The 13,614-nt window shown below is 38.9% G+C and overlaps 1 protein-coding gene across 3 annotated transcripts in view; it reads right to left on the reverse strand.

Moving 5' to 3' along the window:
* LOC147163577 (protocadherin-15-like) overlaps positions 1–13,614 on the reverse strand; it is a 230,833-nt gene that overhangs the window by 44,055 nt on the left and 173,164 nt on the right. For all 3 annotated transcript variants that reach the window (XM_086092793.1, XM_086092792.1, XM_086092791.1), the window contains 2 exons: positions 9,410–9,550; positions 8,021–8,133 (listed from right to left, as the gene is read on the reverse strand). In XM_086092793.1, coding sequence (XP_085948919.1) covers positions 8,021–8,133; positions 9,410–9,550 — 254 coding nt within the window. The remainder of the gene's footprint in view (positions 1–8,020; positions 8,134–9,409; positions 9,551–13,614) is intronic.

A 13,614-nucleotide genomic window follows, 5' to 3' on the forward strand; every position in this document is an offset into this window, starting at 1 on the left:
TTAATGAGCTCTGACCAAAAAAAAAGAAAAAAAAAGAGCACTACAGCACAACACTCGCAAGCTTTCGCCACTCAGTGAGATACTATCTTAAGACTAAAACTAAAATGGCCAGAGGTGGCAAATCCAGGTCCAGAAAGTAAAAACCCTGCCACAGTTTGGCTTTAGCCCCTTGTGCTAGCTATCGAGCACCCGAGGAGCTAGCTAGGGAGCTCACTTAGCTAGCACCTCAAGTCAAACTGCGACGGGGTTTTTACTTTCTGGACCTGGATTTGCCACCTCTGAAAATGGCTGCCAATAACACTACTGTGTGAGTGCGTTGCCGCCCCTACATGACATGACATTAATATCATCGTCATGATTATTAACCACCGGGTCAGCCTGGCACACCGGAGTTGCGGCATGGACAGCGGTGCATCGTGACATCACACAAACAGACACAGCGGCTTGCATGTTTTATAGCGGCCGACGAAATCATTTGCCGCCTGGAGGCCTCGCCCGCAGGGAGACATTATTCTCTCTCTAACAAGCTGAATCCCGCCGGAGGTGTCGCTGACATAAATTCGGGTGGCTCTTCTGGCAACAAAGCCCACAAATAACACATCTATTTATATTCAAATACTTTTTTTTTTAATGATTATAATTTTTTTAAAAAGCTATGTTTTTCTAAGTCTCTTTTCTTGCTCTTCAATGTTTCCCAAAAAACAAAAGTCTCCGCCATAAATGAACAACCTTAAAATACAATAGCGTATTAGCCATGTGTTAATGTTAATTAAAAACAAGGCAGAAGTTATATTCCTTACAAGTATGAACATTATTGTAATATGATGTAGAGTTTAAACATTAAGTGCTTAACTTTTGAAAAATGGCTTGGCCTTTTTGACTTACGCGGAGGTCAGCTATAAACTGGCTAAATATTAGCCACTCTTAGTGATGGCCTCAGTTGTGGCCATCTGCAGGCCGTCTAAGAAAGTGCTCATGTTTACTGTGTGTGTGTGTGTGTGTGTGTGTGTGAAAGTGCACAAACTGTTTTTTTCTGCATTCCGTCTTATCCTAAACCACGTATGGAGCGATTACAATTCCTTCCAACTAGCGGTGATGGGCTACATTGAATTAGCAACGTAATCATATTTACTTGACTGTAGACTCAAGAGTTGTGTAAATTACGCCATTGTACTTCGCGATACGCTCATTGCACTTTAGTTTCTTTTATTAAGTGTGAAATGAGCCTAAACATTGGACGCTCTCCGCAGCAGCCCGCGTGGAATCATAATCACCGCAAAAAATCCTGCGATATAATCAATCAATAAACAAAAACGAAAATGCAATGCAATGTGCCTGCAAATGAATGATAGATGACTGTAATTAGTTTACACAAGACTAAATAAATGACAAAGTATGCACATTTAATTAAGAGGCTGAAATGAGAGGATTTTGACTTTGTAAAGAATAAAAATATGGTAAATGGTACTTTTACTTATATAATAGCGCTTTCGCACCGAACAAGGCCGTCAAAGCACTTTAGAGTTTGACAGCGCATTCACCTCCTGATGACAGCACCAAGAGCAAGTGGGTGTTCAGTATCTTTCCCAAGGATACTTCGACATGATCACAATGGCCTGGGGTCAAACGCACAACTTCAGGGTTTCGAGACAATAACTCCAACACTGCGCCTCGCCAAAACGTTTTCCCTTTCTTTCCATTTTGTGTGCGATGAGCTTGTTGGCAATCAGTGTCGCCATTGGGCATTTCATTATCTGCTACTTAGTCCTTACTGTCAATGTATTTCAACTCAACTAGAGTTTGACAGTTTTGTAATTAAATTTAGCATTTGGCCACAACAGAGAAGATGCTGGAAAATGATAATTTGTTCATAAAAGTTGGGCTTACTTGAAAAATGTTTCCCACCCTCATTTCTTAAATGATGGCTACGGCCCCGTTTTTCATATATTGCTCGTGTCAAACTGAAGAAATTAAATAAGACTGTTTGTAAATTTGGTTAAATAAATGGCCTTGAGAGAAATAGTTGGGTGCGAAACGAAACAACCAAATCCATCTTCGGTCATCTGCCTATTTCTCAAAAATGTGTCCGTGAACAATCAGTTGAGCGCTTCCACCTCACAAAATGTATTGAATTTAAAATGAATGGTTTCATTTGAAGTCATCAGGTTAAAGTGGACTCGGGGGGGAAGATTTGCAAAGGCGTCATTCATTTGCAGTCTGGACACAAAAATGGTGACTCAGAATCTCCAGAATACTCGAATAGCACAAAGAGTGGGCAGATTTGTTACGAGACACTTTATTGAAAAATAATCGCAAGACGGGTCATAAAAGTTGCTAAGTTGGCAACACTGAGTAGACACAGCTTTGGCACAACACTCCTACCTCTGACCCCCCGTCGTTATGGTAACAAAAGCTCTACTCAGTATTCGCACAAAACGGGAAAAAACAACAACTTCAATTTCGAGCAGAATGTCACAAGGGGATGTTAAGTGTTCTGTATCTTTTGTATAGTTTGACAATGCAATGTCAAACCTTTTTGGGGAGACGCCAAGGAATGATTTTAAATTGTGAAGAGAAAAAAAGTGCATTATACGTTTCTTTCAAAGCATTCTTACAAAATACACAGCTTGCAGAATCTTTAAAAAAAATAAAAAATAACTTTGTGAAAGGGTGAACTGGTGAAGGCCAAGTAGGCATTGTTCAAATTGTATTATTATTATTATTTTTTTACACAATCATTAATACATTTGTATATTAGCCTGGAACCCCGACCCATCCCTTTAACCAGCCAATCAGTTGATCAGTAACGACAAACTGTCATTTAAAAACAATCTTTACGTCCATCTGGCCCGAATATAGAACCGACCATTACTAATGAATTTAGGAGAAATAAAGCAAGCAAAACAATATCATTAAGAGTGGTAACGATACTGACGATGAGTGACGGATACAAACATTGCGCCGCAAGATCGATTGGGCTCGTGCTCCGAAGTGATTCCCGCAAATGAACTATAAGAGGAGATTAAAAAGTCGATCGCTCAGCAACTCCCCCCCGAGGACACGTAGATGTCGATCAACACAGCTGATAGCGTGATAGACGACTTACTAATGCAACCAACGGGCGGTAGTTCGCCAGCTTACAGGACAGGAGTGGCGAAGGGTGAAAATAAAGAAGTATATTAGTACAGTACAGGCCAAAAGTAAAATCAAATAAAAGTCACTCAAGGGTTGAGGAACAAACTCGCGACCTTCAGCTTGGGAGACTGCCACACGACCGCCCTGAGCCAAGCCCCTCCCTACTGTTTGCTCATCTGCAAGAGACCAAAGACATTGTTTGTTAGGAAGATTCCAGCTGACATAACAGCAGGAGCTAGCTGCGTGGCTCAGGGAGTAGATCGGCTATCTCCCAAGCTGAAGGTCGTCAATTTGTGCATCTATTTTCCAATTCTTTATTTTACTCTCTTCCAAGTGTAAATCTTACTCTAAAACGGAGTCTATTTGGTCCCACTCTAAATAGAATCAAATTTACTCTACAGAATTGACTGTGTGGAAAACCATTTCAGGTAACTGCTCTTGAAGCTCATCGAGGGAATGGCAAGAGTGTGCAAAAAAAAAATCATCAAAGCAAAGAGTGACTATTTTCAACACCAAAAAAAAGAATATAAACATGTTTCAATTATTTCACCTTTTTCTAAGCACATGTTTTCATACGTAGTTTTGATGCCTTCAGTGAGAATCTACAACGTAAATAGTCATGAACATTCTACTTTTGTTAACAAGATTAAGAAAACCTAGAATTTTTTTTATTGCAAATTTAGAACAGATGTAAAAATTGTGATTAATCGTGAGTTAACAAGTGAAGTCGTGATTAATTACAATTACAAAATCTAAAAATCACCCGATGCCCCTAATCTTTAATAATCTTTTATTCTTTAAAAAAAGAAAAGATTATTAAAAATTAGGGGCGTCAGGCAATTAATATTAGTAATCGTAATTAATCGTATGACTTTACTAGTTAACTCACGATTAATCACAAATTTAATATCTGTTCGAAGTGTACATTTTTTTCCCTAGATTTTCATACTCTTGTTAACAAAAAAAAAATGTTTAGCTAATAGAAATAGTTAAAATGATTTTTTGACGTCTATAGCCGTCAATGGCAGTGAACGAGCTAAGTATTCTAAAATACACACTTGTGGCTGGTTTTACCTGGAGGATATATAATCTTACAACATTGTTTTTTTATTAGCATTAGTGCATTTATACAAGCACACAAATCTGCTCCATCTATCTGCCTTTTACCCTCTAAAAATCATTACACAATTACGAATAACAGCTATACATTCCACTTGATTGTTTGCACTCTCTTTTTATGTGCCGCTTACATAAACAGCTCGTGCCGCTACGATCTCAAAAAGCTCCGCGACAAATGGCAGGTGTGCTGCTACAGCATAAACAGCGGCCGGGGCCATTTATTGTGGCTAACAACGACTGGGAGGCCAAATTTCCCTCTGACAGATGGACAGGAACGACCGTAAAGCCCGGGCAGAAATCATTAAGCCGGCCCAAAAACCCAGCAGAGCCGTTTTGTTTGCGTGGCCCCGAGCTGCGGGCATAACTTACCTGATTGCTCGTATAACTTACTGCCTGCGCGTTGACAGACGTGAGCTTCTCTGGACATTTACGCAGTGATTTGCGGTCGCGGCTGGTTGTCTTTGGGGAGGAATAGCCCGGGTGAGGGATGGGCCGGCTCTCCGTTCAAAAAAAAAAAAGCCAGCTCGATTGGACGCCCCTCAGCAGGAAGAGACGGCGGTCGAGCAGGAGAAGCGCTCCGGCACCTGGATCATGCTTTTCGTGGTTCGTCATTTGCAGCCGGGGCCAGCTGCTGCGACCGCTCACAATTGTTTAAGCCGACGGTGGGCACGCGGGATTCCGGCCTCGACCTTATGTGTTGATCAGTGACCCAAAGAGCGGTCATGCTGCAAGTCTGCCATTAGGTGACCTTCTCTAGATAACTATCAGTTATCATTTAGCCTCCTCAACAACGGGTTCTTCTGGACTGACGTAGATTTTTTATTTATTTTTATTGAAACTGAAAAGAGCTTTTGGGAATCAACTGTCTGCGCAATCCTTAATAAAGTTTTGTCATCGCGTTGCGCCACCTGGATGTACTCGAGCTATTGTTTGTTTACAAACATTATGATAGTCTCTAATCCATTCCAATAAGAGCCAACCCAAGAGCGGAATCCGAAATCATTGGTCAAGCTAATCATGCTTGCGATTAACACTGTCACAGAGGTATTAAGTGAGTACCTCCCCCAAGGAGGTTACTGCTTATAGAGGACCAAAACAGCCACAATTAAAAAAATTAATGACTAAATAAATAAACAAATGAATAAAAGTAAAAAATAAATATGGATATAAAAACATAATTCAAAAATGTAATACAAAAACATAGATATAAATGGAAATAAAAACAACAAACTAAATATATAACCCTAAAATAAATAAATAAAAGTCAAAATAAATACAAAAATTGCAACAGCGGAGCCCAACCCAAGACACACTTAGGACCGCCCCCTCATTTGAATAACATTTCAACCTGACAGTGCATCTGCAGCATGAAATAAATAAATGTGAGTGCAGAGCGTTTTTATTTATTGATTGATATTTAAGTCTATTCATATATGTATTTTTGTATTTATTTCAACATATATTTTTATATTTATTTTTATTCTTTCATTATTAATTTTTTTATCTATTGTTACTTTTATTTATTTTTTAAGGATTTTTTTTTCATTTATATTTATTTTTTGTATTTAATTTATGAATTATATTTTTTTCATATACGTTTTTATTTTCACTTTTATTCATTTATTTAGTCATTTATTTATTTTTAATTTTGGCAGTTTTGGTCCTCCATATAACTGCTTGACGTAGCCAATGTAGGCCAAATGTATCATGAATTTTCAATATTGCCACTTCCAGCTGACTTCAGCCATCACTTGAAAGTGGCTCTGGATCTTTGTGTCTGTGTTCTTGTGGAAGTGCTAAATTGCTTATTTACCGTCTGCCTATCATACGAATTGAAAAGCGAATATCTCCAGTGATCCTTGTTAAGTGCTGACTGTCGAAATGCATTTTTGATACAGCTTTTCGTGTCATATCATTAGATCATGCAGGTGTACCTAATGTTGCAACTGGTAACCATACAGAAAATCCACAGAAAAAAAAAAATGGATGGGCATATTTGTGCAAAGTCGCGCACAACGCCGTCATTGTGTTGACAGCTTGTGTCATGCCTCAGCCTGCCTACCCAAGTCTTAATAGCATGTCAAATTCAGTTACGCCGGCGCGTCTGCCTACGCTGACTGACACGCCAGCTCGTAAATCAATCCACTTAAAAGGAGCGCTCCCATTAAGTCCCGCCGGAGACAACTTTGCCATCAGTCCTCCGGTGCCTCAGCCTACTGGGAATCACCTCAGACAGGTGCCTACTGCGAGCACGCAACGCAGCATATTACAAGCCGCCCAAGCCGGCGCTGGCACATAATAAGCGAGTTCTTCAAAGGCGCTTCAGATGGAGTGTTAATAATCCATGCGTAGTTTAATTATAAATCACTTGGCCGACTCCTCCCGAGTCACTGCAAACATCAGCCTTTTGTCGGACCACGCTTGGACACGCACCGCCTCGCGTGGCAGACCATCGGCATCCTTGAGAAATATGGAGGAGTTTTGCCCTTTCTGACAGTTTAATTGTGCTGCCGGTTAAACCTCTTAACCAAAGTAAGTGATTTTTTAAATGTGCTCTTCGAGTGCGGTGAAGAAGTCCTCAATCTTTTTTGTGGACCAGTTTCAATATTTTGACCGTCCGTAGAACGAATTAGGTGGTGTCACTCAAACATTTTGAGAATCGATTATTCTATCGATTATTCAATCGATTAATCGACTAATCGGGTTCATTTTACTTTTGCCTTAAAGTGTATTACAAAAGCATTTTCCCCCCTGATTACTGTTTATTAAGCAGTGATTGGTGTTTATTTTGTACTTCGTATTCGTATAGTGATTTAAAAAAAAAAAGGGATTGATGTTGTGCTATGCTACCGGTTCGGCCAATGTTTTCCAAAGTAAAAACAGATGTTTGCAAAAGTCTTATTTTGATTAAACACAGAAAATAATCAGTCTTCTTTGATGAAGGCTACATAAATCAGTCAACAATTACTGTTGATATGGAGAAATCTGAGGAAATCTGAAGCAACCCCCTTTGCTCCCAGCTGTTTTACTGGATTTTGACTGATTTTGCAAGGCCCCAGAATATCGTGTTTTACTGCTATAAAACATGGAACCTACCAAAACAAAGATTAGAGTCTCTTATTTCATCAGGATTTTTTTTTAATCTGTTTTACAAACATAGCTAAGTTTCATCATCACAAACGTGTTTAAAACACTGGGAAAAAGAGCTTGTTGCAACATGGCCCTGGCTGATCTCTTATACTCTGCTGCCACCTGCTTGCCGTTTTTTTTGTAATAACTAGAGGTCAGAAGCTGCATCAAAGAGGTGTATTAAATGAGGTTAAAAAATATATGTAATATATATTAACTGTCGTCGTAATAAATGCTTCAAGTTGTAAAGAGACTTTTGCTGACTCGGCTTTTGCTGACTAACCGATTGTCGGCACACGTGTGCCACACTTAACCCATTCGCCGCCATTAACGACTATAAACGTCACAGATCCATTTGAACTGGGCTGGCAGTGAATTAGTTAAGAAAGGAAGTTTTAAGCCGCTGTGATTTACGACAAGCACCCTGAGGATTCCGTACATATTTATACTGGAAACGGGGATTCGTGTGGTAAAAAGAGCGCCAGACAATTAATTACAACAGGAGCAGAATGTAGGCCAAAGCAGTTGACACGCATCATTAAACCCAAATAAGGGGACTTCGCAGCAATAAATATTTGACAGGGCAGGTGAATATTAATTTAAGCATGGCGAACCGTCATAACAAACACGCGCTCACCTGTACTCCTCCTGCGCAAAGATGGGAATACGCGAAGGCTGAAGGACGGTGATCTCCACCAAGGTGCCATTCGTCTTCACAGGCTCGCCGTCGTCAAAGGCGATGACAAACAACTGCACGCACACACAGCAGCCAGATATTACAAGTTGTTTACAACAGCCACCATAATTCATTTTACAAGCACAAGAAGCAGGAACAGAGAGAGGGAACCATTTTGGTCGCAACGTGGTGTCTGAGACATCCTTATTAGAACTAAATGTCCTAGAGCACCTGCTTCTCTCTTTAAAAAAAAACAACTAATATATTAAAAAAATAACAAATAAACAGAACGGATCACCTTGGGACGATGGCTTTATATAACAAGCAGCGAGTGAAAATCACTGCTTTTAAGACATCGCAGAAAGAAATTGTCATCCAGTTAACGGATATCACCGATCCAAAAATGATCCTCATCACTACGTAGCAGTGGCACTCATAGCCACATTTACAAATTTAATCGTATAATGCTGAACATATCATTTTATAAGTATATGTTTTTCCATTAAAACCCTGACGTATATGATCTGACACATGCATTGCACGGATAATCCATTAGAGGGCAGTAATCAGCCAGCTGATGCTTTTCCAGCGACCTTGCAAGATCGCCCCAATTGAGAAAGGAAATGTTCTTTTTTGATTTTTGGAAATGCTAATATGTTTAATAAGTTTAAGACAGTTACAAATGTACGAATTTAAAAGCATTGTGACCAAATGTATCAAATATGACACAAATCTAAAATCATGCGGAAGTTGATTTTCAAAATTTTTGTTTGTTCAAAAGGACCAATAAATACTCTATTTGCAAAGAATCAGAATTTTCTCTCATATATTTCATGGTTTAGGCTTTACAGGGTTAAGAACCAACAGAGTAGCTTATTTACTATTGCCATCGATGCCTATCAAAACTAGGAAACCGGTAAGTTTCAGACCTGATTTTTGGAACAGAACTTTAATCGTCAGTTTTGGTCTTCCATATTAATTAGATCCCGTTTTGATTCATGGTCCCATTTTGACAATGTTTTGTAATGGTAGATATAAAAGTTTTAGAATGCAACTCTCTTGGAGAGTATTGTCTTGCAAAATGGCTGCCTGCGGACCATTGGTAGTCCTTCAAGAAACCCTTACATAATCCATGAATTTAATTTTCCTGGACATTTTTTCTCCCTTTGGATATTTTCGATCAATTTCTGCTCAACAGCCGTTCAAGAGAAGGTGGTCTGCCTTTTCGTGGTCTTTCAGACTAAAAACTTTTTTGTCACAATGTAAAAAAAGATGTCCATTTAATAGCACAAAAACATCACATCCTCAGTCTGTCAAGCAATCTATCCATGCACGCTAACATCTTCTCACCTTAAAGGTAAGGCTGGGGTCCTCATTGAGGTTGACCTTGGTGACAATCCTTCCGCTCACTTCTTCCACATCAAAGATGCTCCCGCTGTAAGGCGACCTGTCCTGGTCCACTCTGTAGCGCACAAAACTTGCTGGAGTGCCCTGAAAGGCACAAGGCGGAGGAGGATAAAGAATAAATGAGATTAATGGTAGTTCGCAAAACGATGGTCGAGGCCTCAAAACAAAGGAACTGTTGGACTATACAACACAGATACCACCAAAAATCGGGAAAAGGGTAGTCATTCTTATCCTTGGACAGTCTAATTCAGGATTTGACCAAAATTCAGAGGTGGAACCACTGTTGCTAACTGCCAAGGAAGCAGTAATAGAAGTTATCGGGATATAAGAATGGAGCTACACGTCCTGGCTGCTTAGTTCAAAATGGTAATGGATTGTTGGGTTATTTCCATATTTTTCTTTGAGAAACTTTTCCTGAATATTCTTAACAAAAAAAAAAAATGAATGATGAATTTTGTTATGATTTCCCCATCTCATTGATCTTAGTAGTCATCCCTTGATTGCACTGCCTAGTATAAATCATGTTATTTATGAATTCAGATTTTTTTGAAAAGCGGGAAACGCTTCTTTATTAAACTCATGCCTACAGTCTGCAGAATAAATCACTTGCATTAATAATTAGTAGGCGCCGGACGTTAACAGTGACACTTGGATTAAGATTAAACACACTTCCTGATTGCGGATCATCTTAATAGTTTTTCTTACAACACTTTCTTCCCTGAGGACAGAACCGATCTTTTAATAATCTTTTTTTCTCGCCTCCTCTTTCGCCAAAGTTGGTCTGTTGCCGAGGGGAGTGACAAAAGAGATAAAACCACAAGCATGAACATGTCCCCGAAGGGGCTTTTCCTCACACGCATTTGTCTTTAAGGGGTTGGGAAACCTTCTCGGGGAAGTCTTCGGGGGGATTTGCAGGACGATGGATAAGATGTCAAAGTGGATCAGCAATAAAACTCAAGAATATTGTTTGCACTGTATCGCATAGCCGCCGTAATGGGAGCCGCTTCGGTCAGTAAACATTATACACTCATATTAAACCAGCCTGAGCAATCTCATCAGCTCACTATTTTATTGTTTGCCTTTTGATGAAATGTATGGCTGTACTATCATAATTACTGTTTTATTGTACGGAGATGATCAACTCAAGGTCACCTTAAAAAGAAGCTAAAAAGAAAACGTGCAAGATAAAATATGCAATATGATATTAAAACTAGTGAAATTTCTACTAATGTAATTGTCATGTGTTATGAGAGTAGCACAAATACTGTAAAAATGCTATAGATGCCCGACAATGTGGCTAAATAGTCATCGAAACACATTATGCTTTTGAATTAGTGAATAATTTACAATAAACTTGAGTTTTGAATCTACTTGTGTGGCAAACTAGTAAAAATTAGCTTAAGCTAGCGAGGCAAGCTTACTATCCATGTAGCTGAGTCAGACTATTTGCTAATACTGCTTTAAAAAAATCGATTTAGCTGGCGACAAATATCCATCCATCAATTTGTGATGACATTAGCGCTACTAGCAAGATACTCCTACGCAACTGCGGAAGCTGGAAAATGTGGCTAAAAGTGACATACTAGCATCATGTACGTTGAATTGTGTGATGTTTTCAAATCCCCACAAACGATAGAAATCATTAGCTTAAGATGGCTATTTAGCTCACATGAAAGAGGCAAGCTAGGATCACAGTAGCCTGGTCAGACCAATAAAAATTTTTTTTATTAACGTTTACAATACAGTACAATTTCCAATTATGATACAGCTACACCGCAAAAACTTTCTTTTATGAAACATATACTGTATTTAACAGTCTAGAAAGACCAGTCCAAAAAGCTGTAATGAGATTAGCACAACGAGTTTGAGAATGCTCCAGAAGCCTGATGATGTGTCTGAATCTGTTCATAAAAAAACATAGTGCCAGATGAATTGTTTATTTTCAATACAAGTGAGTAATCCAGGTAGTTTTATGTCTTTGTGTTTGGTAATCGAAACACCAAACAGTAGGGATCATTATCTTGGGCTAGCTAGTTAGCTGATGCCACACTGGCAAGCTAACATTACTGTAGCAGAGTCAAACTATTTGCTGGCCTTCTGAACATAGTTGTTATATTTTTACATTACATTAAAATCATTCTATTTTCATGATACAAAAAGGTCATTTTTTTCCACAGCTACCACGCCTAAAACCACTTTAAAAAAACGTATTTTATGAGCCATATATTAAGCTTTTTACAAAGATCCATCCGTCATTTTTACAGAGGTTGTAGATGTGTCAATGTAGCAGCAGTCAATAACATCAAATGAGTCCAGATGTCTCTTAGATTAAAAAAAACAACTCATCACTCAGCAGATTGGTCGCCTACTGACACCCTTTATCAATCACTCATAAAGCCCTCCCGTCTTGGTTTCATTTTGGGATAATCAGTGCTTATTTTACACCTGGTTTGATGCCTGAGTCTTGCTTGTCACCAAGAATTACGAACCGTGAGTTGAAATACATTTCTCAAACACATGTTGCTTTACATGCAGGAAAAATATATATAATTTCACTAGATGTAATAATGTTTTACCACACACAAATATAAAAAATAGCCAGACTTATTGTTATCATTATTATTTTTATCATCATTATCTTTATCATTATTATTAATAAAAATTAACTAAAATGAGAGTTCACTTATTTTACTGCCTTGTTGAAATCAATATTTAGAGGGGGCGGTCCTCTCATGCAAATGAGCCACTGCTCACCCCGCCCCCTCTACTGCAGGGTGTGACAAAGCAAGTATGGCTTTGCACATTTTCTGACATAGGCTTCTGCACGGGTAAAATACAATTATTAGTATGAAAAAACTTTTTTTTTTAACCATCCAAAAATAGATAATTAAAAGTTCTTTTTTAGTTTTTTTTATGACTCACAATGCCAGAGTGAACACATTATGCTATTACCATTGCTAAAATAAAAGCCATAGCTGTTCAGTACTTCCTAAAAGCATCTGCATCTGTGATGGCTTCGCATCGACAGTAATCGAGGGAGTGAAATTAAATGCGAAGCGCTAAATAATCAAGTTTACTTCCGAGTCCACCACATTACATCTTATTAAAGATGCATTTTAAAACACTATAAAAAGTTGGGCGGCTCTAGAACAAATGGCAGGGACACATTTTCTGCTGCAATAATTTTGTTTTTGTTTTTTTCCCCCAGTCATAAATAACAGACCTTTCAAACCCGGCTGGCTATGAGGAATAATGCATTCGGGAGCATTTGTCTCCATGGTAATCTCATTCAGAGTGATGGAACACTAGATGAAAACACAGTCCACTTTTAGACATCACAAGCATCACTTCTCCCGAGGTGTAAGCTGGATAGATATTTGTCTACCCACAAAGCTAACAGGGATGGTCCGAATCGTGAGGAACTTTTGACAGAGACGTAGTACGCTGTCTGGCTGTGATACATATTGTATTAGCCTTTGACGGGCACATCTGTCAATAAAATGCTTTGAGCCCCAGGTCAATAAGACACTGGGTTAGTCCACTCCTGTTAGGAAATCGAATTGCTGTGTCAGTCAAAGCCCCGCTCTGCGTCACAGCCTCATTCGTTCTCGTATGCTGACCACGTAGACATGCTCGGGGTGGGTTGTGTTCTCATATCGCAGAAGGTTTTGAAAAGGTTCTTGTACAGTGGTACGCCTTGGGCAGAGGCAAGTGGAAAGGGGATACAAATTGAAGGTGAAGCCCTGCGTCGTCAGTTGAATTCCTCAAAAAAGGCCAGCAATGTACAGCGGTGCCTTGAGATATGAGTTTTATTCGTTCCTTGACCATGCTCGACACTCGAATCTGAAATAATCGCTCCTCACTGAAATGAATGAAAATGTCATTAATCTGTTCCAATTTCCCCCAAAATGGAGAACTGTATAATATGTTAATCTACAATAATGTAAGAGGCTAAGCAATGTGAATGTTTTAAACAACTTTGCCTCCTGCTAGCTTAATGCTAAGACATAAGGCAAATTGCCATAACTACGCTGACAAATACCATCACAGCGTAAAAATGAGCAAATGATTTGAACACAATGTAAACAGACAATATAACAATACTCACAGCCATATTTTCGTTATAGTTTGTGAAAAACATTGAATAT

The sequence above is a fragment of the Leptonotus elevatus genome, chromosome 13 (genome assembly GCF_054856555.1).
Source record: "Leptonotus elevatus isolate MCC_2025b chromosome 13, RoL_Lele_1.0, whole genome shotgun sequence".
Lineage (NCBI taxonomy): Eukaryota > Metazoa > Chordata > Actinopteri > Syngnathiformes > Syngnathidae > Leptonotus > Leptonotus elevatus.